Source organism: Panthera onca, chromosome A3 (assembly GCF_046562875.1).
Source record: "Panthera onca isolate mPanOnc1 chromosome A3, mPanOnc1 haplotype 2, whole genome shotgun sequence".
NCBI lineage: Eukaryota > Metazoa > Chordata > Mammalia > Carnivora > Felidae > Panthera > Panthera onca.
In genome coordinates this window covers 59,405,905-59,430,445 of record NC_138341.1, presented here as the reverse complement: position 1 = coordinate 59,430,445, position 24,541 = coordinate 59,405,905, and the positions used below count along the sequence as shown (strand labels likewise).

Below are 24,541 nucleotides of genomic sequence, written 5' to 3'. Positions count from 1 at the left end.
ACCGACCAAAGCCTTATTAAAGGTCCTAAGAAGATCTCCCGGGTCCTTTGAGAAGCAGTTAAGGAAACAGTGTGCCCTCCATCATATTCTGTTACCGTATTTTATTCGGACTCCAAAGGAAAGTGTCGCTTGGGGGGAGGGGGAAGCACTTTGATGAGCGGCGGCCGCGGCCCCTTTTCACTCAGCGGGCTCCCCCTTCCTTCTCCTCCTCCTCCTCCTCCTCCTCCTCCTCCTCCTCCTTCTCCTCCTCCTCCTCCTCACCCAGAGCCCAGTCCGCTCTCGGTGCCCGACCTCGCGGCCCCGGCAGCGCTGGAGCTCCCCACCGCGACGCGCCTGGCGGCTCCTTGACTGGCCCTTACACTTACTCCTGTTCAAACTTTTCACTCCGCCTGTTGGGATGGAGGGGAGGGGGGATTAGGAAAAGGAGTAGGAATTCCTCGAAAGGGAGTAAAGTGGCGCCTAATATTCAGAAGGAGGTGCCACTTACACGAATTGCCTTGCTCAGGGTTGGGGCGAAAACATATTTTGGGCGCTTTGAAAAGTCCACACAGGCACACGGGTTTGAGAAGTTTGTTCGGCCGGGAAACGGGCTTCGCCAGTACGAACAATCCGGGGAAACCCCAGAAGGTTCCTTCAGCGGTATGTGAGAAAGAAATTGAGGGCAGGGGTCTGTGGCCACGTTTTCCACCAGACTGTCCCTGGTAGAAGGAGATCGGGAAGAAGACAGAGAATGAGTATGAAAGAGAAAGTTTCCTTCCTATCAGAATCTTTCGATTCAGAAGCGGTGTGTGTATAAGGGGTAGCAGACGCTGGCTTCCAACATTTCAGAAGAAGCGTCTAAGATTTGCAAACACCCTTCGTGGGGACTGTGAACCCCAGGAGACACCGAGGAGTAGGTAAGTGGCGGAGCCTCCCCTGCGGGTGCCGTTCCGGGCGCGGGAATCCCGAGGCGCTGAGGCGGGATCTGCGCACCTAGAGCTGCTCCTGCGCTCGGCAAAGTAGCCTGTGCCAGCACGAGCCGCCCGCGGCGTCGGTCTGCAGGTGGCGGCGCGGTGAAAGAAGACGCTGGGGCCCGCGGCGCCGCGAGAGGGGCCGGGGGCCCCCTCCACTCCAGCCCGCGGCTCCGGAATCCTCGAGCCCACAGCCGGGCCGCCGAGCCGGGTGGCGCGCGGGAGAGAGAGAGGGAACCGGTTCTCCAGCACCTCGCCTCCTCTCTGCCACTCCCTGCCGGGCGCCGAAAGGGCGAGGGAAGGGCGGGGACCCCGGGGCGGCCTCAGGACCGGCGTCCCTCTCTGTGGACGGGGCTCTGGCGCAGCGTTCGCTGTCTTCGCCTCGCTCTGCGCGGCGTTTGCCAGCCAAGCCCTGGAGTTAGCGCGCCACCGGGGCGGGGCGGGCGGGCGGTGAGGGCGGGGTGCAGGGGGCGGAGGAGGGCGGGGGCGCACGGAGGTAACCCCCGGCTCGTGCTGCCATTGCCCGGCTCCCTGTCACTCAGCCCGCGCGGGGCCGGGGATTGGCAGCATAGCCCCGTTACGCACTCACCTCGCGTTCACATACCCGGGGAGGGCAGTAGAAAGGTGATCAATCTTCATCAGGCTACATTTCCAATCACCTAAACAACCCGGCAAGACAAGCCACTCCGACAAGGTAAATCGCTCGATTTATTTAGTTTGCAAAGTGCCTCTGCAGGACTTCCCCAGCCCCACCGCCTCCACGTTGTACCGGGAGTGCAACTGCAACCGCGAGCCACCTCCCAACTCTGCCCCTTTCACCCCCACCCTACCCCTTGCGGCCCCTCGGCGCGGTCCCGGGCGAGGTAGTGTCTCGGGAACGCGTAGGGCTTTGCCAACAAAGTGTCTGTGCAATAAAGTGAAACCTGGAGGGACACGCACAAAGCCACTGGAAAGAAAGAGAAGGAAGGAGGGAAGTTGGGAAAGAAAGAAATCCAGGGATCCTAGACCAGCCGCTCGGCCCGGCGAGTAATTCCTGTGCCGCTCTGTTTTGCAGGTTGGCTGCCCCGCGCGGGTCTGTGTGAGGGCGCGAGGTAGATGGTGAGCGGCCCCGGCAGCTGAGGGCAGGTAAGGAGAAAGCCGTGGGGCCGCCCTAGACTCCGGGAGCTCGTCGGTTGTTCTTACCTCCCCTTCCTCAAACGGGCCCCCGCTTCCTGGGTCCCCGGCAGGTGGGCGGGGCTGGGGAGCGGCCTCGCTCCCCTCTTGGTGTGCGGACGACCCGAGATCTCTGCGTTGGCCCCGCGCCCCCTCCCCCGCCTCCTCCGAAGTAACCAAGTGCTAAGTTTGAAGAAAGTCTTTGAAAACTCACGCTGCAGCCTAGCAGAGACGCCGCGTTTTGACGTCCCATTCTCTTTGGGCCCTGGAGCCCTGGCTGTTTCCCTCTCTTACCCTTCCCTGCAAACTGTGTTCCCCCAGCCCAGACCGTGGGTCCTGATGGATAGGAGTGGGTGGCTTCTTTAGCTCTTACTGCTCTCCCTGAACAACTAGCCCGGGGCCCAGGCCTGCTTTGGATTCCCGCGACGCGGGGTGAAGCGACAGGTACCCCGGGGGGCCCCGGTCCCACTCCCCCAGCTCTATTTCCTACCCTCTGGGAATAGCGCCTCTGGTTGGAGGCAACCGGGGAAGCGAGGCTTCGACTTTCCAGTGCGGGTCAGCGCGAGCTCTGCCGCCGAGGCCTACTTGTCTCAATCGGGTTATGGGGCCGCGGGTTCATCTAGTAGGATAGGCAGGGAGTACACGAGAACGCTGCACTGAGGCCTCCCAAATCCGTGAGACCTTTTGGGGAGCTCGGCGGGTCACCTTTCAGCCTCCGCCGGGACGACATTGTCCGCAGCCAGGACCGGGCAGAAAGAAGGACCCGCTCGCATTCGCGAAGAAGGGCCTGCGGCGGTGGCCAGGCGCCCCTGACCTCCCGCCGCGTCTTAGAGCCGCCACCTCTACAGTGGCCCCTTCTGCGTCTTCTGGCCGCCTCTGCGGGCCCTGGGCCTGTAACTGCGGTTAAGGTGTGGTGGGATTCCCGGTGAGCAATCTTTCAAAGTCTGGGCACAGAGAGGTTACCTAGAGGGGTGGCTGTGGGCTCTGGGGCCGGGACCCAGTGGCAGAGACCTTTGAAGGAATGTATTCCTCTAAGTGGGTAATGCATCTCAGAGAGGCCCAGGCACTGCCAACTCCCCGAAGTGCCTCACCTTGGCTCTCTGGAGCCTCTACCTTTTGGTCCCGCTTTCAAAAACGTTTGAAACAAAAGGAAACAACCCCTTTGCCCTATGCCCTGGGCAGCCTGTCTCACTGGCGCGGAGTAAACGTTTGCTTTTGCAGTATTGAGGCCTGCTCCTACCAGACCAGAATTTTGCCTAGACTTGGGACCTTGTACACTCCGCCTTTCAGGCTCTGACCTTTCCAGCTTAGCCCTGCTTTTAACCTCTCCTCACTCTTAGTGACGTCCTAGGAGTGTCTTTTGCCCTTCCAAGTGCGAAAAGAGTAGATGATGATCCTGAAAAGCTTACTTTTTTCAAAGAAGCTGTGGTTTTTAGACTAAGGCCTTATAGAGCCGAGTTGACCGCCTCCCGAAGTTCCGTAGCCTCCCCATTCCGTGGCTCCTTGCTTCAGACAAGACAAGGAAGCCGAGATGGCTCCCAATCACTGTTTACATGTGTCTCCTGTCTCCATAGGCCGGGCCCCCAGGCGCCAAAGAGCTTGAAGGACTGCGCAGTGGGAGCCCCGCACTGCGCCAGGCCCCGGCCCCCTGGATCCGTCGGGGCGCCTCCACCCAGCTGTTAGCATGATGTCTTACCTCAAACAACCCCCATACGGCATGAACGGGCTGGGCCTGGCCGGGCCAGCCATGGACCTCCTGCATCCTTCCGTGGGCTACCCCGGTGAGCACCAGTACCCGTCCCCAGCCCCTGCAAATCTTGGGGATCCCCAGACTCTGAGTTTGAGCACACATTTTTGTCGCTGAGCAGGCCCAGGGAGCCGGTTGGCTAGTATGCCTACAATGCACCACAGGCTGCAGGCTCACAGGGCAGTCACCGCTGGGTGAACTGGGCCTGGGCAGTGAAGTAGTGTAATGTGTGTTTTCCCAGCCTGGCCACACGGACAACCTGCTTCCTGTTGTGGTCCCACCAGCAGCACAGGGAGCATTTACCTCGGGCAGTTTCCCATGGGCGGCCTTTTTTTTTTTTTTTTTTTTTTTTTTTTGGTGTGTGTGTGTGTGTGTGTGTGTGTGTGTGTGCGCACGCGTGTGTGTGTGTGTTACTATGTGTATCTATTCCTCCCCCCCCCCCCCCCCCCCCCCCCCCCCCCGCCAATATTGAGTGAGGATTCTGGACACTCTCTAGGCCCTAACAGGAAGAGCCAAGATTTTCTCATGAGAAATGACTGGCAGAGATGAGGAAGAGGGGTTCTTTCTCCCTAATTAAATAAATTGTCCTCTACATGGGTCGTTTGCACCAACTTTTGCACTGCGGATGTGGAGAGCCTGAGCAGAATCCTGGCTTTTTGTTTGGTTTTGTTTCCTAGCTCCCACTCCTTCACCCCCATGTATTCTTTCGGAAAGTGTTTTCTGGGTGGTGTTTCTGAGCACCCCTTCACCATCCTCCAGCCAGGGGGTGTGTTGGGGGCAAGGGGGTGAAAACAGGGAGATTATATAACTTCTTTTCCGTTCCTAACCTCTGAGAAGTAGGGAAGGAGGCAACTCTAAAGTCTTGAAGACCCACTGGTTCTCAGTCGCACACATGTACTTTCTCCCACCTGTGGCCTCTCAGGCTCGCCTCCCGGGGGAGTTTTTCTTTCGCTTGGAGCTCTGCTCTCTTTTGCAACGGCCTCGCACAGGGCCTGCCTGGGGCCTATCTGCGTCCTCTAGCGTGGGTCCGCGTGGCCACCGCTGACCCGAGGCGCCCCCGCGTGTCCCCTCAGCCACCCCGCGGAAGCAGCGGCGGGAACGCACTACCTTTACACGCTCACAGCTGGACGTGCTCGAGGCGCTCTTCGCCAAGACTCGCTACCCTGACATCTTCATGCGCGAGGAGGTGGCGCTCAAGATCAACCTGCCGGAGTCCAGAGTTCAGGTGTGCGCGCCCAGGGCTCCTGGGTCAGGGTAGGGGCTCTGGGACTAGTTGGAGAGGGCCTGGGAAGGGTGGTCTGGTGTGCGGCGGGCTTACAGACTGGGCAATTCCTGTCAGACTCCCCCTAGCGCTCAGCCCGGGCCTGGAAGAGGGGCAAAGTCAAAGGCACTAGCTTAGAGCACTGGATTCGGCCCTTGGTCCCAGGGCGCCTTCGGTATTGAAAATCCTTTTTATGATTTTGGGAATATAAGCAAGGTTTCCTAACGTAAAGTGCCCAGAGGGCCCGACACATGCCCCTGCTTCTTCGGCCATTCCAGGATTTGGCAGTTTTCTTTGGGGTCTTGAATTGTGCCTTCGCACTTGCCTTGCATCCCGGGGATCCTGGAAATGGAAGAGTGGAGCTTGGCCAGAGCCTGGTGCCCTGTCGGAGTGCGCTCCCTGGGTGGCGCAGGTTTGATTAGATGTTTCCTTTGCCCAGAGAGGATGCCGAACACAAAACCCGGCTACCGGCTTTGCTGTTTCTGTTTTTGCGGTGAAAATACTGTTTGGATTATAACTCAGAACTCTCCTCAAGGGCCTTTTATCTTGCCTGCTTTCCCTCGAGGCTCGAGAAAGAACCAAGAATGTTGTGCCATGTACCAGGGCCCTCCAAGAGAAGTGAGAACTTTGTCCCATTTGGTTCCCAACTTGGAACCAAGAAGCCCAACGAAATTCTGCTCAGGCTTCCTTCCCTAGTCCCCCGAGTACTGCCTCTGTTCAGCCTCCCCGCCTTGCTCCTGCATCCGCTCAAATTCTCGCTTTGCCCAACGCTGGGCCTCCAGGGGACGACTGCCTCCCACCTCAGACTTGGTCACTGTCCTGCGCTCTCCTTCGTGCCTCTCCGCAGTTTCCTCAGCTCTATTCATAGAAGACAGGGCCTCCAAACATACATGAGGCTGTTGGGAAGCAGCCAACAGCAGAGTTTAGACATGGCTGAACTTCTGGCTGGACAGACGCGAATGTTCCGCCCTAGGGCAGAGTGGCGCTGGGGGTGGGGAGGTGCACGTCCCTACTTTGCCAGAGGAGGATCTTTGATCTGAAGGTTGGGGGAGGGCTGAGGAGCTGGGAACGCAGGGGCAGGGGCTGGCCCGGTGGGAGATGAGGAGGGGTGGAGGCCGCCGTTGGAGAGGGATAAGAGATCCTAAGCCGGGCGGTGGGTACAGGGGCCGGGGAGTAGCAGGCTCTACTCGCCCCCCTGACACCCTCTCCCTGACTCGGCCCGCTGCAGGTCTGGTTCAAGAACCGCCGTGCCAAATGCCGCCAGCAGCAGCAGAGCGGGAGCGGGACCAAGAGCCGCCCAGCCAAGAAGAAGTCGTCCCCGGTGCGGGAGAGCTCGGGTTCGGAAAGCAGCGGCCAGTTCACGCCTCCCGCTGTGTCCAGCTCCGCCTCGTCCTCCAGCTCAGGATCCAGCGCCTCCGCCAACCCAGCGGCGGCAGCGGCGGCAGGCCTGGGCGGGAACCCGGCGGTGGCAGTCCCGTCGTCGTTGAGTACGCCGGCTGCCTCATCCATCTGGAGTCCGGCCTCCATCTCGCCGGGCTCAGCGCCCGCGTCGGTGTCAGTGCCCGAGCCCTTGGCCGCGCCTAGCAACGCGTCGTGCATGCAGCGCTCGGTTGCTGCAGGCGCCGCCTCGGCTGCAGCCTCTTATCCCATGTCCTACGGCCAGGGCGGCAGCTACGGGCAGGGCTACCCCGCGCCCTCGTCTTCCTACTTTGGCGGCGTGGACTGCAGCTCCTATCTAGCGCCCATGCACTCGCACCACCACCCGCACCAGCTCAGCCCTATGGCACCCTCCTCCATGGCCGGCCACCATCACCACCATCCGCACGCGCACCATCCGTTGAGCCAGTCCTCAGGCCATCATCACCACCATCATCACCACCACCACCAGGGCTACGGCGGCTCAGGGCTCGCCTTCAACTCTGGCGACTGCTTGGATTACAAGGAGCCTGGCGCCGCCGCTGCTTCCTCGGCTTGGAAACTCAACTTCAATTCGCCCGACTGTCTGGACTATAAGGACCAAGCCTCATGGCGGTTCCAGGTCTTGTGAGCCCAGGAGTGGGAGGAAGAGGAGATGAAACGCAACTACCTGCGCCCTCCGTGGTCCCCGTCCTGTTGCTGCTGCTGCACCGCCCGCCTTTGCCTCGGCTTCTGCAGACCTGAATTTTCATGCCCCTGAAAGATGCCCTTTGCCTGCACTGCCGCCCTCATCTTTCTGCCACTTTGTTTGGGGGATGTGCAGACCCGCCCACCCCTTGGAGGAGGGGACAGGTGCTTTGGCTTGGCCCACAAGTTCTATATGGGGAGAGCTGTGTGCTCTCTTCCTCATCCCCTAACGAACTCCTAAGTCACTCTCCTCTGGTGTTTCTGGGCAGTTATTATGCACTTGCAGCCTTCGGAGGCTCTTGCTCTGACTCTGTTTGAACCGTACACTTTTATTTATTCTTTCTGGACACTGGAATCACTAACTGGCATGTGTCTGCCCACTGGAGTGCACCCACACTCTACCCCAAATCAAAACAACCACTAAGTGTTTCTCGCTTGCAGACTACCGCCCCTTCAGCAGCCCTCGGTCCCGCTCCCCGGCTGCAGGCCAGAGCTTTCCGGCGTTTTCTCCTCCCCAGCGGGATGCGCTGGGGCACGGCTGGAGGGAGGAGCGCGTCCCTAGTCTCTCGCGCACAGCCCCGCCCTGCGTAGAACTGGCTCAAGCTTCCGCCTCGGCGGGAATGCTGTACAAAGTCGGGTCCGTTCCAGGGACCATTTAAACTTTTTAGTTGCTGTTGGTTGAACTGAGCATATCTCGTCTTAGCGCCCAGGAAATAGAACTTTAAGATATATACAGCATATATATACATATATATACATACATATATATAAAACAAAAGCAAAAAATATTTTCCCTCTGTCCCCCTTCCTCTCTTCCTTAAACGATGGCGCTTTTATTTTTTCAGTTGTTGCAAAGCTGTCCTGCTCTCTCACACCTTCTCCCTCTGTGTATTTATTAAAGAGAACCTTTTGGTTCCAGGAAGCTGGGCGCGGAGGATAGAGAGGGTCCGAGAGTGTGAAGGAAACGACCAAGTCAGGGTACAGGGGAGGGGGCTAGGCTGGGCGGGGACGCAGGGCTGAGCCCTTCACCCGGTCGAAGCACAGAGTCGCAGTTCCGGTGTAGAGACCAATCACAAAACAAAACAAAACAAAACAAAAAACAAACAAAAATACGGCATTATGGAAAAACAAACAAGTCAACCCAGGCCCCAAACCCTAGTTCCAATTCCTCTGTCGGCTTCTCTCTTTTTAAACAACCCTGTTTCGTCTAGTGAGTTTTTAGTGCACCTTCACTCTCCGAAATCTGCGGAGAGCCCGCGCCTGTGTATCAATTTTGGCTTTGGCCTTTTCGTCCAGTAGGTGGGAAAGTAATTTGTAAATTTGATTTGTCCGATGTGAAGATCACAAATTACTTGTTGAAATGTAAGGCAGTCCCCCTCCTCCCCTTTTATCTACATTATTTCCCGAAAATAAATGCAAATTAATGAACGGCTTGTCAGTGTTGCTCTTCTGATTCCAGCCCCCAGGTCCTGGTCTCGGGGAGCCTAAAAGGAGGGAAAAAAGTCCCGTGTTAATACCCTCGCGTGTTAACGACCTGTGGGAAGCAGAAGGCCAAATGATAGGGAGGGAGGACGTGGCAAAAAGAGTCTCCAGAGATGTTCTCTTAGGGAGTGTTCTCCCCTCCCAGTCAGGTCGGCCCCTTCCCGCGGGCGTTTTGACCCCGTATCCCCTCTCGCCATCCTGGACAGAGACAGGTGTCAGGACTCAATTCCCGAAGCAATTCCTTTCTCTTCAGAGGCAGGAACCTGGCACTGATTTCTTCACCCTAATTGCCTGCACCAGACAGAAGAGGGGGAGGGAAAGAGGGTCGGGAGGCGGGAAAGGATAGCTCTGTAATGCTTTCAGAGCTGAGCCAAAAGGAAAAGAAAACAAAACGACAAAAAACCGATCCGTGTCCTGCATGTTGGCAGCAGACAACCTTCCTTTCTGCTGAGCTGTCCCGCGTGGCTTCACGGCGGCTAGGGGATCCGAGTCATTCCTTCCATGTGCTAAGATGTCCCTCTAAACCCCCAGGCCCTTGCCATAAGTAGCCAAGTTATCTTTTGCGTATTGTGAAGTTTCTTTCCAACGCAAACGTTAAGATCTAGGAAAGCCGACAAGGACGCGTTTCACTTTGGCAGGGGAAGAAGACTCCCCACTTGCAGCAGGGGGTCGGAAAGGACGGTTCCATCTTGTCCTGAGAGAAGACCAGGAAAGAGGTGGGGATGGGGTGGGATGATCCGTCCAGAAAACCCAGGGACCCGGAGCTGTCCAGATTCTGTTCGGCCCGAAACCTACTGGGTGTAAGGCCCAGAAGCTGCTCAACTTGCCCACGGACGGGAAGGAAATAAGGAAACAACGAAAAGTTTCCTGCGAAGTGACCAACACACCCTATTCTGTTTATTCCGTGTAAGACCTGAGAACACAACGCGAGGCTGGGTTTGGAGAACGAGCCCTCCCCTCAGAGTCCCGCGCGGAGCAAGGTCTTAGGGCCGCGAGCTCCGGTTACAGAAAAGCCTCTTCGGCCGCGTCCTCCCTCTGGACTCCGTAGGCCCGGCTCGGGCGCACTGCGCCTCCCCACTCCAACAAACCCATTATCCCCGACTCAGCAGAGGCCCGCGGGAGGGCGCAGCCGCGGCCCGCCGGCGCCGCCCCCGGAGGAAGACCCCGAGCGCAGGGCCGGGCCGCGCCCGCGCGGGCTCCGCCTTGGGCAGCGCCTCCAGTTAAAGGCGGAGCCAAGGCCGACCCGCCGGGTGTGCCGTGGCCCCTCGGGTGCGGGGCCCGCACGTGCTGGAGAGGCCGGGGCGATGGCCGGAGCAAAGAGGCTTCCAGCCCGCGCTGCACGGGCCTGGGCACCCGGGTTGGAGGGCGTCCCGGGCGCTCCCCTCAGCCCAGCCTGCCCGTCCCGCCCCGGTTCACGCAGCAGCTGCCAGGGGCGCTAGAATGAATGGGGTGCTACGCTGCCCCCACCCGCAGTTCCGAGGCGGGTTCTGGGGGAGGGGGCAGCGGTCCTCTTGGCTGTTCGGGGGAATGACACCAGGAGACCCGGCTTTGCGCCTGCTCAGACAACTGTGGCCTCCGGAGCAAGGTACTCAAACCCTTGGGCCTCCGTTCGGTCGCATTTGTTAGTTGGCCCCGCTTGGCCTGGGGAGCTCCAGAACTTCACACTTGGGCCAAGTTGCTGGTGGGTAGGTCAGACCCGTCCCCGTGGCCCGGCCACTCGGCGGCGTCTAGAAGGTTCGGCGCCTGCGTACTTCAGCAGACGGGCCCCGGTGGCCGGGCGCGCGGAGACCCGGCGGGAGTTCCCGCCCCGGGGAAAGGAGGCTTCGAAAAGAGGCACGTGCTTCTCCCAGGGCCTCCCCGTCTGTGCCGAGGGCCCGTGGCGCTGGGTGGAAACCAGGAGCCCGAAGGCACTGGGGCACCGCAGGCCACCAGGGCGCGGGAGCTAGCGGGGAGAGGGGTGGGTGCGTGGCCGCGGCGGGGGCGGCCCGAGGTGGCCAGGCCGGGTGAGGGGAGGGCGTCCCCGGGCGGCGGCGGCGGCGGCGGCGGCAGCGGCGGCGGGAGCGCGGAAGGCCCCTCCCGGCCCGGCCACCTGTTAATGGGCAGAACCGCTCTCATTCAGCTCGCCCTTCTCGGGAGGGGAGAGGTTTGTTCTGTTTGGGTTGGGTGTTCGTGACACAAGTGAGGCAACTTAAGGAGATTTAGCAACGCGAAGACAGTTGCTTACTCAACAGTTTTCTTTCGTTGAGCACCCAACGAAATCTTCGTGTTTTTTACTCCTAGTTTGTGTTCTTGCTCAAACTCCAGGGGCAGAAAAATCCACCCTGAAGTGAACACGTGTGAGGTGCCGTGAGGCGTAAAGGATAACTCCTATTGGTGATTTTTAAGGAATTTTAAAACATAAAACTATCGTGGGAGCACCGCATTCATTTCCTGAAGCTCTGAAAAGATTCAGTGAAGTAACCTCGTTTGTTGTAGAACTTTTCAGTCTGCAGTAGCTACTGAGAGTATATGGAGACGTTTCCCTAGATTGTGAAAACAGTGTTTTTGAGGGGAAAAAAAATCGTTAAAGCTATGGAGTATTTACGTGAGCGGGAAAGCAGGTAAAAAGACACTGTATGTCAGCAAATTCATGTGTGCTACATTATTGGGCTAAAAAAAGCAGTGGTTTCATTTCTTGTGTCAAAAGAAAATTACTAGTTTTCTCATGTATGTGTTCAAAATAGCAGTTTCACAAATAAACAGATTTCTTTCGATTGTGAAGATAAATGATAAAACCACTACTTACTCTGGCAGAATTGTTATTGATGTTATTAATTAAGCCTTAACAGGCTCTCAGATTTTCTTTAGAAATACAGAAATAAAATTGTATCCGATATATTAAATGTAGTTAATATATACATTATTGGTAGAGAAAATCTGTGTCATTACTATTCAAGACCGAAAAAATCACTTGGCTTCTGATGCAGAATTAATTTAAGAACAGCAACAAGATATCTTTATGAAATTCCTTAATTGAAAACCTATCAAATTCTCAAGTTATTCTATATTTTCCACACTTCTTTTCCCTTCCCCCATACATTTTAATGTCTAAAATAAGAATGAAAAAAAAAACTGATTAGATTTAACTAAAGAATAGTTATATTCAACAATATAATATTAAAGTAGAAAGCAACTAAAAGGTGAATACAACAAGAAAACATCTCTATTGTCTTTAAGAAAGAACCTGTTTAATTAAATGTGTGGGTGTCTGAAATATGCTTTTTTTTTCGAAAAGGAGAGGCTTTGCATTTAGCTGTGTTTAGTAAACCATTCCTGAAAAAGCAATTATGCCTTAATTATCTTGTTGATATTTACTGATATCTGAAAAAAGAATTGGATTGTTTTGTGAGGGAGGGGGACATGCCATTTTGACCTAATTGTTTAATCATGCTTTAAAAATGAGTTGGATTTCATTTAAAATACTTTGGGTGCAGTCTTTCAAAAGCCTGTGAAAATTAAAAATATTTTCCAAAAATCCTTCAGTAACTTAGGTGAAATGGCAGTTACATAATATAGACGAAGTGAAACTGCTTTTAATATATCTGATTATTTCTTAGGAAAAAATAAAGCACAGATGTGTACGTGTGTTCACAACTAAAATGTATACCTCTCTATTTATGAAATTGTACATTCAGGTTTCTAGGACTATTAGTTCAAAGATAAGGATATGCTTTAAAATATTTTGGAGTTCTTTCTAATCAAGTAGGACTTAGCTCTATTTAATCAGTGGTGACCCATCATAATTTAACCATTGACAATCTATTGTGTTTCTAAAAATTTTACGCCTCCTATCCCCTTTGGACAATTTACTTGGTGGCTAATATAATCAAAGACACAAAGTTCCATTTCATTCCAAAGGTCATAAATACTTAATATTTCAAAGGTTAATCTTTATTGGACAGCTTATGAAACTGTTTTAGAAAATTTTAGAAATTCTTTTAACGTGGATTGTAAAATTAGGATATAAGGAGCTCGAGTCACATTTTTTTCAGGATTGAAGTGGAATATAAATAATAACTAATTTTGATAGTTTTCATTAAATTAATGAAAATGTAGGAATAAATGGCCTCTGATTCAACAACTTGGTGTCTAAAGAGCTTATAAAATATTTTTAGTATGCAAATATTCTCATGTATGTTCAAAGCTCTGAACGCTTATGAGATATACCATCGTCTGTCATAGCTATTTAAATGTAGGAATCATTTTCTTTTTAAAGTTTACTTAAAAATTTTTATTGTGAAGTATACATAGAAAAGAAAGTGTAAAACATATGTAAACTTCAAGCAGAACAGAAAATTTACATGGAGAAACATGTTTTTAAATAGTTTGAAAAGTAGATTTGGGGTTGATTACAATACCAGTGTGTAAATTTGTTACATAAATTATGTCTGTGTTTTAGGGATTTTTGTTAAATCCTTTAGAATAGTGAGTACTAATATAGGGGCACCTTTTTAAGGCAGAAAAACAATTACAGTCGTAGGATGTAGAAGTTTTATAGGCCTTTGAAAATCTGTAGTTTCTTTTTTGATGGAAGAATTATGCTTTCTGTAGATATTTTTATCAAAGGAGCATCAAGGAAAAGTCTGTCATCTTGTTTCCTAAGCATGGATATTTGACCTTTATGCAGAGCTATAGCTTCAACTCTTGATTTCGTTATTGGTGACACTCAAATTCACATTACTAGCTCAGACCTCTCTGTTGGACTTCATATACCTGTACATCCACTGAGAAGAAGCCACTGGATTTTAGCTCTTAGGATGTTAATGATATGATATCTGGGACTTGCTTCAAAATATAATAGAGGAAGAGAAGGAATGAGTGGAATATAGACAAAACCAGGTTAGCCATGAATGGATAATTGTTGAAGCTAATGAGAATACATGTAACTTCATTTTACTAGACTTTTGTAGTTTAAATTTTTTTCCATAATAAAACATGGATAAAAATATGTGTTAGTTTGCTGAAAGTAGTTTTTGTAGTATGTTAAGGAAACTGACTCCATACTTCTGGAGTTCCTACAGTATCATTTGCATGTATTTTCTTTATCTGCTCTCAAGTCTTGCAAGGTTGGTTGGTGTGAGACTCAGAGTGGTTTGGTTATTTACTCAACATTACATAGATGGTAGGTGGCAGGCCTGGTACTTCGTCTTCAGATCCCATGTCTTTTGCTGTAAAAGCTACCTCAAATTTTCAGCATATTAGCAAACATTAATTAAAAGACCCCCAACTGTATCACTTGACAATCCAATTACCAGGTTATCAACAAAACATGCTTTATCTAAATTCGAGTTATAAAATTTGAGCTTTGGTAACTGAAAATTATTTCCTGGGACATTATTACCTTTATGTTTCTGAGCATCACTTCAATCTTTATGAGAGTTCATTAAGATTTTAATAGAGCATTAAGTGAGAGTACTAGTCTGATACCAGGTCTATCTACCCTTTCAGTTTCGTATCAATTTTAATTCCCTACTAATTGCTCATTTCTAAGTAATTTTAAAATTCCTTACTGGTTGGTTCATGTTTATGTGTTGTTTGCTCTTGATTGAATCCTTTTTGCTCCTTAGAATATTGCTTTGCTACATTATAGGAGTTCTAACCCAGAGAAAACTGTGTAAACCAGACAAAGAGTTGAAATTAGATTAATGGCTCTGTGTATGAGCCTTAATAATTTGTAAACAGATATTTGGGATCTTATATTCTAATTATACTAACTTAGGAACTTCTCTTTTCGAGTTTTGAAGTTTGTAGCTTAATTTTTTAAATCTCACTGGTAGCAAATACTGCCTTTTTAAGGGTAAATTTTATTTTTTCAGAGCCAAGTCTGAAATTTTAAAATGGGTTAAAAAGTTGAGTTAGAGAGATCACATCACTTCATAGATACAGGTTTTCTTTCCTGAAAAGCAAAAAGCAGAAGTCTTGTTTAAATTGTATCTTTATTGTTTCAGTTTTTAAAAACCCTGACCTCACCCTTGTATTCCTGCTATTGATCTCAGTCCTTCTCTTGCCTGATGTGAAAAATAAAGGTTGTTTGTTCATGTTCCTTAATGTTTGAAAGAGAAAACATCTAGCATCCATATTCTCCCTATATTTCCTCACTTGAGGCATAAACTGTATCATATACTCAGATTAGCACCTGTTAATTCCTGCATGCCTTTTTATTTCTACATTTGGAACTGAGATTCTCCCTGCCTCATTGTATTCCAATCAATAAAATAGCTAAATCTTTTATCCCAAGAAAGATTAGAAGTCAATGGGGGTCCTAGTGCTGAGAAAAGTCTAAGAGGTAGGACTAAGTTTTCCTGTACTGCAAGTCCTTGGCACGGTGCCAGACACAAGGTAGGTCTCAAATGAAAGAATGAAATCCAGTCATCAGCCTTGAAACAGATTTAAATGTAATTCATCTCAGATACAGAATTGTCTTTTTTTTTTTTTTTTTTGTGGTATTCAGAGTTACTTCTCAATGAATTCAATAGCATGTTTTCTTAATCTCCTTTAATCGTCCTTAGGATCAAGACCTTTCTGGTTACTTCTCTTCTTATTATTACATCTCTTGTTAAATGTAGGACCATTTCAAAATTTAGTTCATTAAATTTTTTTAAGTTGCATATTTAAAAGTCCATAACATTTATATGTACATTTAATCAAATGGTTATCAACTTAACGTCATGTAATCACCACCAGTGAGGTCAAAGAATAGAACATTGGGACTGCAGAATTCCTTGAGAATATCCCTTGCCCATTACAATCATTTTGGTCTCCTGTGAAGTAACAACTATCTTATTATTTATAGTAACTGTTTTCTTGCATTTCTCAATCACTGTGTATGCATTCCTAAACAATATGGATTTGTTTAGCCTATTTGAATTTTATTATGTTGTATTATTTATGAATAGAATTATATTGTGTCATTTTTGTAATTTTATTCCACTTAAAATTACAAGATTGATTCATGTTGTTGTGTGTATCAGTAGCTTCTGTTTGTATGCTGTATAGTATTCCAATGTGTGAATATACCACAATTAATTGATCTGTTCTGTTGAAAGGCATTTGTCATGTTTCCAGTTTGGGATAATCACAGTGGTGCTGCTCTGAACATTCATATATGTGTATCCTGATGCACATAAAGATGCAAATCTCTAGAGTATATCCTAGGAGTGAAATTTCTGAGCCATAGGGAATGCATATTTTCTACTTGACTAGATATTGGCACAGGTTCCAAATTGGTTGCATTAATTTATATTCCCAAATAGTGTATGAGAATTCCAGTTGATCCATATCTTTGCCAAATCTTCTTATTTTTAGACTTTTAAAAATTTTGTCAATATATTGGATATGTAATACCTCATTGTGGTTTTGATTTGTGTTTTCTTGACTAGTGGTGAAATTGAGCCCCTTATGTTTATTCGGGTATCTTTTTTGGTGAAGTGCCTATTCTTCTATTTTCCTTTTTTTCTATTAGATTGTCTACCTTTTTTTCTGATTCGCAAGAGCTCTTTACATATTCTGCAAACTAGTCCTTTGTCAGTTATATGTGTTGGAGATAATTTCTCACTTTGTGCATTGTCCTTTCAGTCTTTCTTAGGGTGTTTTAAAGTAGCTGAATTTGTTGATCTTTTATGATTGGTGCTTTTTGTGTGTCTTATTTAGGAAATTTGTTCTCACTTCATGATCATGAAAATATTTCCCCATATTTTCTTTTAAAAGATTTGTTTCAAGTTTTGCCTTACATATTAATCATATGACTTTTTTTTGTAGTGTGCAGAATTTGGCAGCATTTCCTTTTCTTGAAACTTTATCTGCTTATATGACTGCAAATGTCATCTTTATGTTGATAATTCCAAAAATCCATATTCTTGGTATTGACTATATTTTTTAGCTGAGACCCTTATTTCCAACTGCCTCCTGGATCTCTTCACTTGAATGTCTTGCAAATACTTGCTGATATCTCAGTGTAGAGCTTACTTTTTTAAACTTTGTTGTTTTCTGTTTACATTAAATCATCGTATAAGCCAAAGTACATGGTGGAATCTTTGACTCTTCTTTCTTTACCTTCTCCATCCAAATAGCCATCCTGTCCAAGTGATTCTACCTCTAAAAGGCATGTCAAATCCATTCATTCCCTTCTTTCCAGTTCCAGAATTACTGTGGAGAGTTCCACCTAGTCTGGTACAATAACCTTTTAATTGGTTTTCCTGCCTGCCTTCTGTTCCCCTTCTCTAGGCATTCACTTACACAGCCATAGAGTTTTCTAAGACACAAATCCCATCTCTTTCCTGGTTTTATGCTTTTTCATTGCCTTCATTATAACAAAAAATTCAAATTCCTTCTCATAGCTCCTACTATTACTCTGTAGGAATCTCATGTTTTAGCCACACCAGGCTTCTTACTGTTTCCCAAAGGAGCTGTGTCCTTGTGCCCTTTTTCATGTTGTTCCTTCTGCTTGGAACACTATTCCTTTTACCTCTTCTCACTGGGAAAATCCAGTTCCTTCCACCATCATTTCCAGAAAGAATTAATCCTTCTTTCCTCTGGGCTTCCCATAGTACTTTGGTCATACCTTTATTGCAGTACGTATCATAATGCTTTATATTTATTGATCTCTCATGCTAGACTATGAAGTTTTTGAAGACAGAGAATATGTTTTATTAATCTTATTTTTCTTAGAATCTAGCAATGCCTGCTACAAGATAGTAGTCAGTAAATACTTGAAGAAAAAAAAGTACTTGAAGAATTGTGTTAACTTTAAAAAAGAAAATAGAAATGTATGTTTAAAAATGTTGTTGAAAGAGTACAATGGGCTGTTTTCTGTGAATGGGTTCTAGCTGAAAAGATTAGAACCACACTGCTCTGGTCTAATGTGAACTGAAGGGAAAAAATAATCTTAAAAGGACAAATAAAATTGACGGAGTTCTCATTTTTAAAAGGGTGACTTACATGTCAAACAGAATACAAAGTTAAATTAGTTTTAAAAAACTAAGACATTCACAGTACTGCTGAAGAAATTTGTGTCTTTCAGGGAACACATTAATGAGCATAGTCTATCCTATTACAAGTTTTATAATATCATGAATTCTGTTTTCACAGCACTTAGTAACTTTTACTCTGGAAGGTGCTGGTAAATCCAGGTTCCCCTTAGGTTTAATCAGAACAGTGACAGACAGGTTAACAGTTGTTTCATGTGCCAATTCTTCAGATTCCCATAAAAACTAAAACCTCTGGAGGCTAGAGTCCAAATATTTACTTAAAGCTCACACAGCAAACATACAACACAATTGAATTAGGGTGAGACAGTTTTTTACAGTTCATCTAGAGGGAGCAGAGTTAGTGTTCAAGAACATTATTAACTTTTCATGTTAATATAACTGATTCATTGTATGCATAGGAATATTCTAAATACAAAATGTTCTTAAGAAATTTTAAGAGCAAATTGATTTTTTTATTAAAATATTATATATTGTTTATATCTGGATTTCTGATTGGAGTAAATCTTTAAAGCTTGAAAAAGTTTGTATCTGTAGATAAGTTATCTTCTCATGAATGTATAGATTTTGAAATAAACCAGCCAGCCCCTAATCATAAGAGCAATTTCTAGATAAACATGGTCAATTGAATACATGTTTTATTTTCACTCTCTCTTAACATAGTAAAATTAAAGTCAGGGAATAAAGAAAGGCATAAAGTCCATAAGGACAAAGAGAACATGACAGAAGATGTCAATAGACTTTTGGAAGCTGGGCCATAGGTAGATGGATGAGTGGTAACTGTCTTAGCAAAGAAAGCTGGCCCCCTCAGTCTGTTCCACCTGCACAACTGACTAGCTGAGGTAGTGAATATCAGCCTGTGGCTGTGTAGATACTGATGGTTTCCAGACAAGAGACCAGCATGAACTTGGTAGGGAACCAAAGCTCTATCTCGGATGATCTGATTGCAAAACATTTTCTAGACTCATAGAGTCTCAGAATAGCTAAGCATTTGTAGATGAACTATGTTATGTAAGCGTATATTATGAATGATATTATTAATGAGTATAAGGAAGAATTGCAGTGGCTTTGTTAATTCAACAAGGATATAATAACTTTAAAATATGTATATATTATACAATCATAATACCTAGAGCAACACTGTCCAGTACTGTGACCTTTAGTTACTTGTGGCTTTTGAGCTTCTGAAATATTGCTAGTCTGAATGAAAATGCAATGTTGAGTATAAAATTCACTCTGCATCTCAAAGACTTAGTATAAAAAAAGTAAAATGTCTCCTTAGTAAGTTTATATTAGTTGCTTATTGAAATATTTTATACATATTATGTTAAAATATATTAAAAATATTTCACCTATTTCTTTACTTTTCTGATGTAGATACTAGATATCATTTTAAACGTTTATTCTGAGAGAGAGAATGAGAGCAAGTGAGCAGGGGTGGGGCAGAGAGCAAGGGAGAGAGAGAATCCCAAGCAGGCTTCACACTGTCTGCCCAGAGCCTGATGCAGAGCTTGAACTCACAAACAGTGAGGTCATGACATAAGCCAAAATCAAAGGTCAGATACCCAACCAACTGAGCTACCAAGGCACCCTGGTAATAGACAATTTTAAATTGTATATGTGGCTCTTATTTTTCTTTTATACAGCTGTGAATAGAAGTATTGATCCTTGAGTGGTGGATATAGTTCCCTGCTCTGTATCTTATGGGGCCCTTTAAAATTTTTTTTTAAAGTTTATTTATTTTGAGAGAGACAGCATGAGTGGGGGAGGAGCAGAGAGAGAGGGGGAGGGAATTCCAAGCAGGCTCAGCACTGTCAGTATGGAGCCTGATGCTGGGCTCAAACCCACGAAACCATGAGATTGTGACCCGGGCTGAAACCAAGAATCAGATTCTTAACCGATTGAGCCACGCAGGCACCCCTCACAGGACCCTTTAAGAAGAAAGCCTTTTGGGGGCACGTGGGCAGCTCAGTCAGTTAAACATTTAACTCTTGATTTGGGCTCAGGTCATGATCTCATAGTTGTGGTATCAAGCCCTGCGTCAGGCTCTGTGCTTAAAGTGCAGTGCCTGCTTGGGATTCTCTCCCCCTCTCTCTCCTCCTCCCCTGCTCATGCTCGCTTGCTCACTGTCTCTCAAAATAAATACCTAAAATAAAAAGACCCTTTAAAAATAATAAATAAACAAATGGGGACCACATCCATACTGTGCAGTACCTCTCAGTAGTACCTAGAGTACTGCAGTATATCCTTTTGGCAAACTACCAAGTTAATGGTGTGAGTCTGTTTATTGAATAAAAAAGAATAGTCTAAAAGTATCAATAGATATCTTGGTAAAATTTGTAATCTTCTTGTTATCCATCTACCATGGTTCTTCAGCACAACTCCTTCCCTGAATCCATATAATTTTATGTACCCAATTACTGATAGCTTTAAGAGAAAACCATAGATTTGAGTCAACTGTTAATAGTACAGAGTCTTGATTACCAATCTGGTCTTTGGTTCTCGGGCTTTCTAGCAATGTTTCTGTTTTCCAATACTCCAGTCTTGATAGTGGCTATTTAAAACCTTTCATTCTTCTCATATCTCCTATCCATGTTCTCAGCAGATGACCCCACATCCTACTTCACTGAGAAAATGCTGTAGAAGGTGTCAGAAGAGAATGCCCTTGACTATGAACTATAGCTCTTCCTTGGAGTTATGTCCTAATAAACCCATTGTGAGTTGAAAATTACCATGAGTTAAAATGCATTGAATACACCGAACTTACTGAACATCATAACTTAGCCTGGGCTACCTGAAATGTGCAGAACACTTACATTAGCCTACAGTTGGCCAAAATCATCTAATAGAAAGCCTCTGAATACCTCCTGTAATGTATTAAAGTCCCCTACAATCATGGTATTGTTATCTATACATTTATTTATGTTTGTGATTAATTGATTCATATATCTGGGTGCTTTCACATTGGGGTCATAACCATTTATGATTGTTAGCTCTTCTTGATGGATAGATCCTTTAATTATGATATAATGTCCTTCTTCATCTCTTGTTACAGTCTTTGTTTTAAAATCTAGGTTGTCTGGTATAAGTATGGCTACTCTGGCTTTCTTTTGACATCCTGTAACATGATAGATGGTTCTCCATCCCATCACTTTCTTTTTAATTTTTTTTTTAATGTTTGTTTATTTATTTATTAAAATTTTTTTTTGCATTTATTTATTTTTGAGAGACAGAGCATGAACGGGGGAGGGTCAGAGAGAGAGGGAGACACAGAATCCGAAGTAGGCTCCAGGCTCTGAGCTGTCAGCGCAGAGCCTGACGCTGGGCTCGAACTCACGGACCGTGACATCATGACCTGAGCGGGAGTCGGACGCTCAACCAACTGAGCCACCCAGGCGCCCCATCCCGTCACTTTCAACCTTCAGGTGTCTTCAAGTCTAAAATGAGTCTCCTGTAGGCAGCATATAGATGGATCTTGGTTTTTTTATCCATTCTGATACGCTCTGTCTTTTTGGGGCATTTAGTCCATTTACATTCAGTGTGATTATTGAAAGATATGGATTTAGTGTCCTTGTGTTATCTGTAGGTTTTGTTCTTGTGGTGATGTCTCTGGTCCTTTGTAGTCTTTGCTGCTTTCCACTCACAGAGTCTCCCTTAGGATTTCCTGCAGGGCTGGTTTAGTGGTCATGAACTCCTTTAGTTTTTGTCTGGGAAAGCCTTTATTTCTCCTTCTATTTTAATGACAGCCTTGCTGGATACAGGATTCTTGGCTGCATATATTTCCTATTCAGCACATCAAATATTTTCCATAATTGTATCTTCTATTTCACCTATTCTCTCCTCTGCTTCTTCCATCCTTGCTGTCTCTGAATCTAGTTTATTTTGCATTTCATTTATAGCATTTCTTAATTCATTGTGACTACAATGAACTTCTTAGTTCCTTGATCTCTGCAGCAATAGATTCTCTACTGTCTTGTATCTTTTTTCAAGCTGAGCTATTAGTCTTATGACTATTACTCTAAATTCTTGATTAGATGTATTGTTTATATCTGTTTTATGCAATTCTCTGGCTATTATTTCTTCCTGGAATTTCTTTTGGTCAGAATTCTTTGTTTTGTTATTTTGGCAAGTTTTCTGTCCTTTACGTGTTTTAATAGCTTGTTATGTGTCCTGCACCTGCGAGTACTACTGTATTATAAAGGGGTCATACACTGTCCAGGGCCTGGAACTTCAGGAAATGTTTTTGGAGTGTGTTACGTGCATTCTGTTGTTACGTCGTGGATGCTTTATCTAACTACTTGTAGTGGTGGATTGGATTGCCCACCAGGTATGCTTTGATTTGTTTGTTGAAGTAACCCTGGAAAAGAGGAGAAAGTGGGAGAGGAAAGAAACCTTATCCCAAACTAAGAGAGGAATGATAGGGGTGGATAGAAAGACCAGGCAGAGAATCAAAGAAACAAGAGGGCTTAGTCCAGAGAGAGAGAGAGGGAAAGATAAATAAGAAGGAGATACAGAAAAGGTGTAAAAAGAATAGAGTAAAAATGCTTGATTAAACAAACAACCAGAACAGAGTAACCCCCCCACCCCAAAAAAGGGAAAGAAAAATATATAATGAGAATTGACCAAAAACTAAATCAGAAAGTATATGGCTGATTCCAAGGGGGGGAGAAAAAATAGAGTAGAAAGGTAAGGCAGGGAAAAGAGAAGACAAAGAAAGAAAAAAAAAAGAATGAAAAAAGAAAACAAAAATAACAACAAACCTGGACTAACATACAAAACCATAGGACAGTTGTCTGTTGGTGCCTTGGAAACGGTGGCCTTGCTGCTCTGGAGAAGGGGCTGACTGGTTTTGGTGAGTGTCATTCTCACTCCAGTAGGATAAGCAGTTACTAAGCACAGAGGGGTGGGTTTGTAAGGGGTCCTGCTTCAACTGGGGGCCACTGTCCTGTTCTCTGAAGCCCCACCATGTTAGTGATAGGGAGGAAAATGGTGACACCCCAATCTTTCTCCTCTTTGGATGGGTGTCCCAAACCACGCTGTTCAGGCAGCCCTCCCAGAGCAGCTGGGCAGGCGGGTTTGCCCTGCTGCATAGTCTCCTGTGCCTCCCCTGTGCTCGACTGGGATTCAAAACCCACTGCCTTAAAGCCACTGCCTTAAAGAATGCTCCATACCACCTGGAATAGAGCCACTCTGCCCAGCCAACAAAGGGCCTCTGGCTGACACCTGCAGGGTCTTTTGTTCTTGGAGAGTGAGTAAACCCTCTTCTCACAGTACTCAGTGGAGGGGATGGCTTGCTCCCAGTGCGCCCCCCACACCTCCCAGAGCATTACCAAGTCTGGGGTTGGCTCTCCTCCCCACCAGGCGCGTGTACCAGCAGGGGCACAGGTGCGCTGGCAGTGGCTCTGGTCCAGAGTAGTTGTGCAACCCTGAAATCTCTGATCTTCACTCCTAAGGCTGTTTGCAAAGTAGAAACTGGATCTCTTCGTATTCTTCATTTTCTGGACCATGGTCCAGAGAGAGCTTTCTCTTATCCAAATACAATTTCATACTTCCACAGCTTCTCTTTCTCTTCTAAGTCTACCTAGGCCACCCATCTTATCTCTCCCAGTTGGCAAACATGCACCTCTGTCCCTCCAAGCTGTCTTCAAACACCCCTGGTGATGTTTCTGTCAGACTGTAGCCTGGATTCCTGGAATTCCAAGAGTTATGACCTCAATACTGCTGTGTTTGAGGGGTGAGGGAAATTATGGTATCCCTACTTTTCCTCCATGTTGACTCAAAGCCATCTCCTGTATTTTATTGAATACTATACTGAAAGTGAAAACCAGAATGATTGTATGGGTACAGAAGGGTTGTAGGGATATTGGTTGTTGACTTTTGTGGTCACATGGCTGACTGGGAACTGGAGCTGGCTGCCGCTGCCCAGTATCATGAGAGCGTATTGTGCTTGTGAGCCTGGGAAAAGATCAAAATTCAAAATTCAAAATATGGTTTATACTGAGTGTGTATCACTTTTGGACCATTGTGAAGTCAAAAAATTGTAAGTTAGGGACCATGTGAATGGATACTCTATGTACGTATACATATATGTGTGTATGTGCCACACTTACGGTTTAACCTGCACTCACAGCCATTCTTTAACTCCTGTCCACTGCTAGGCATGGTAGCTCTCTTTAGTCTGAGGATAATCTCTGTCTGTGTTCTGTATCTTATCCCCTTCTGCTTCCTCAGAGGCCTTTCTTTTGGCATCTTCAGTTTTTTTCTCCTTCTCTATTAGCTTCATCTCAACAGTACTTAAACATGCTCTGACTTCACCATCTTAAAAAACCCTCTCTAGGGGCGCCTGGGTGGCTCAGTCGGTTAAGCGTCCGACTTCAGCTCAGGTCACGATCTCGCGGTCCGTGAGTTCAAGCCCCGCGTCGGGCTCTGGGCTGATGGCTCAGAGCCTGGAGCCTGCTTCCGATTCTGTGTCTCCCTCTCTCTCTGCCCCTCCCCCGTTCATGCTCTGTCTCTCTCTGTCTCAAAAATAAATAACCGTTAAAAAAAAAAAAATTAAAAAAACCCTCTCTTGGGGCACCTGGCTGGCTCGGTCAGTAGATCATGTGACTCTTGATCTTGGAGTTGTAAGTTCGAGCCTCAAGTTGGGTGTAGAAATTACTTAAAAATGAAATCTTAAAAAACCTATCTTGATCACTTGTCCTGTATCTACTACTAGGTCTTCTTCTTTTTAACAGTTAAGCTTAAAAAATTGGTCTATTTGTTGTTTCTACGTTTTCCCCTTGTGTTCACTTTTTAATTCACTGTAGCAAAGCTTCCACCCCTA

The 24,541-nt window shown here is 46.7% G+C and overlaps 1 protein-coding gene across 8 annotated transcripts; it reads left to right on the top strand.

The window, feature by feature from the left end:
* The first annotated feature begins 260 nt into the window (after positions 1-260).
* On the top strand, positions 261-8,641 carry OTX1 (orthodenticle homeobox 1). Of its 8 annotated transcripts, none has more exons than XM_060604797.3 (7): positions 261-896; positions 1,493-1,644; positions 2,005-2,075; positions 2,815-3,027; positions 3,677-3,883; positions 4,923-5,074; positions 6,339-8,641. In XM_060604797.3, exons 5-7 carry the CDS (start codon positions 3,787-3,789, stop codon positions 7,155-7,157), a joined length of 1,068 nt encoding a protein of 355 aa, XP_060460780.1. In that variant the 5' UTR covers positions 261-896; positions 1,493-1,644; positions 2,005-2,075; positions 2,815-3,027; positions 3,677-3,786; the 3' UTR covers positions 7,158-8,641. The 8 variants fall into 8 exon arrangements, with proteins under 8 accessions (XP_060460780.1, XP_060460773.1, XP_060460787.1 ...); XM_060604790.3 differs by having other exon boundaries at positions 2,729-3,027; XM_060604804.3 differs by lacking the exon at positions 1,493-1,644.
* The last annotated feature ends 15,900 nt before the right edge of the window (positions 8,642-24,541 follow it).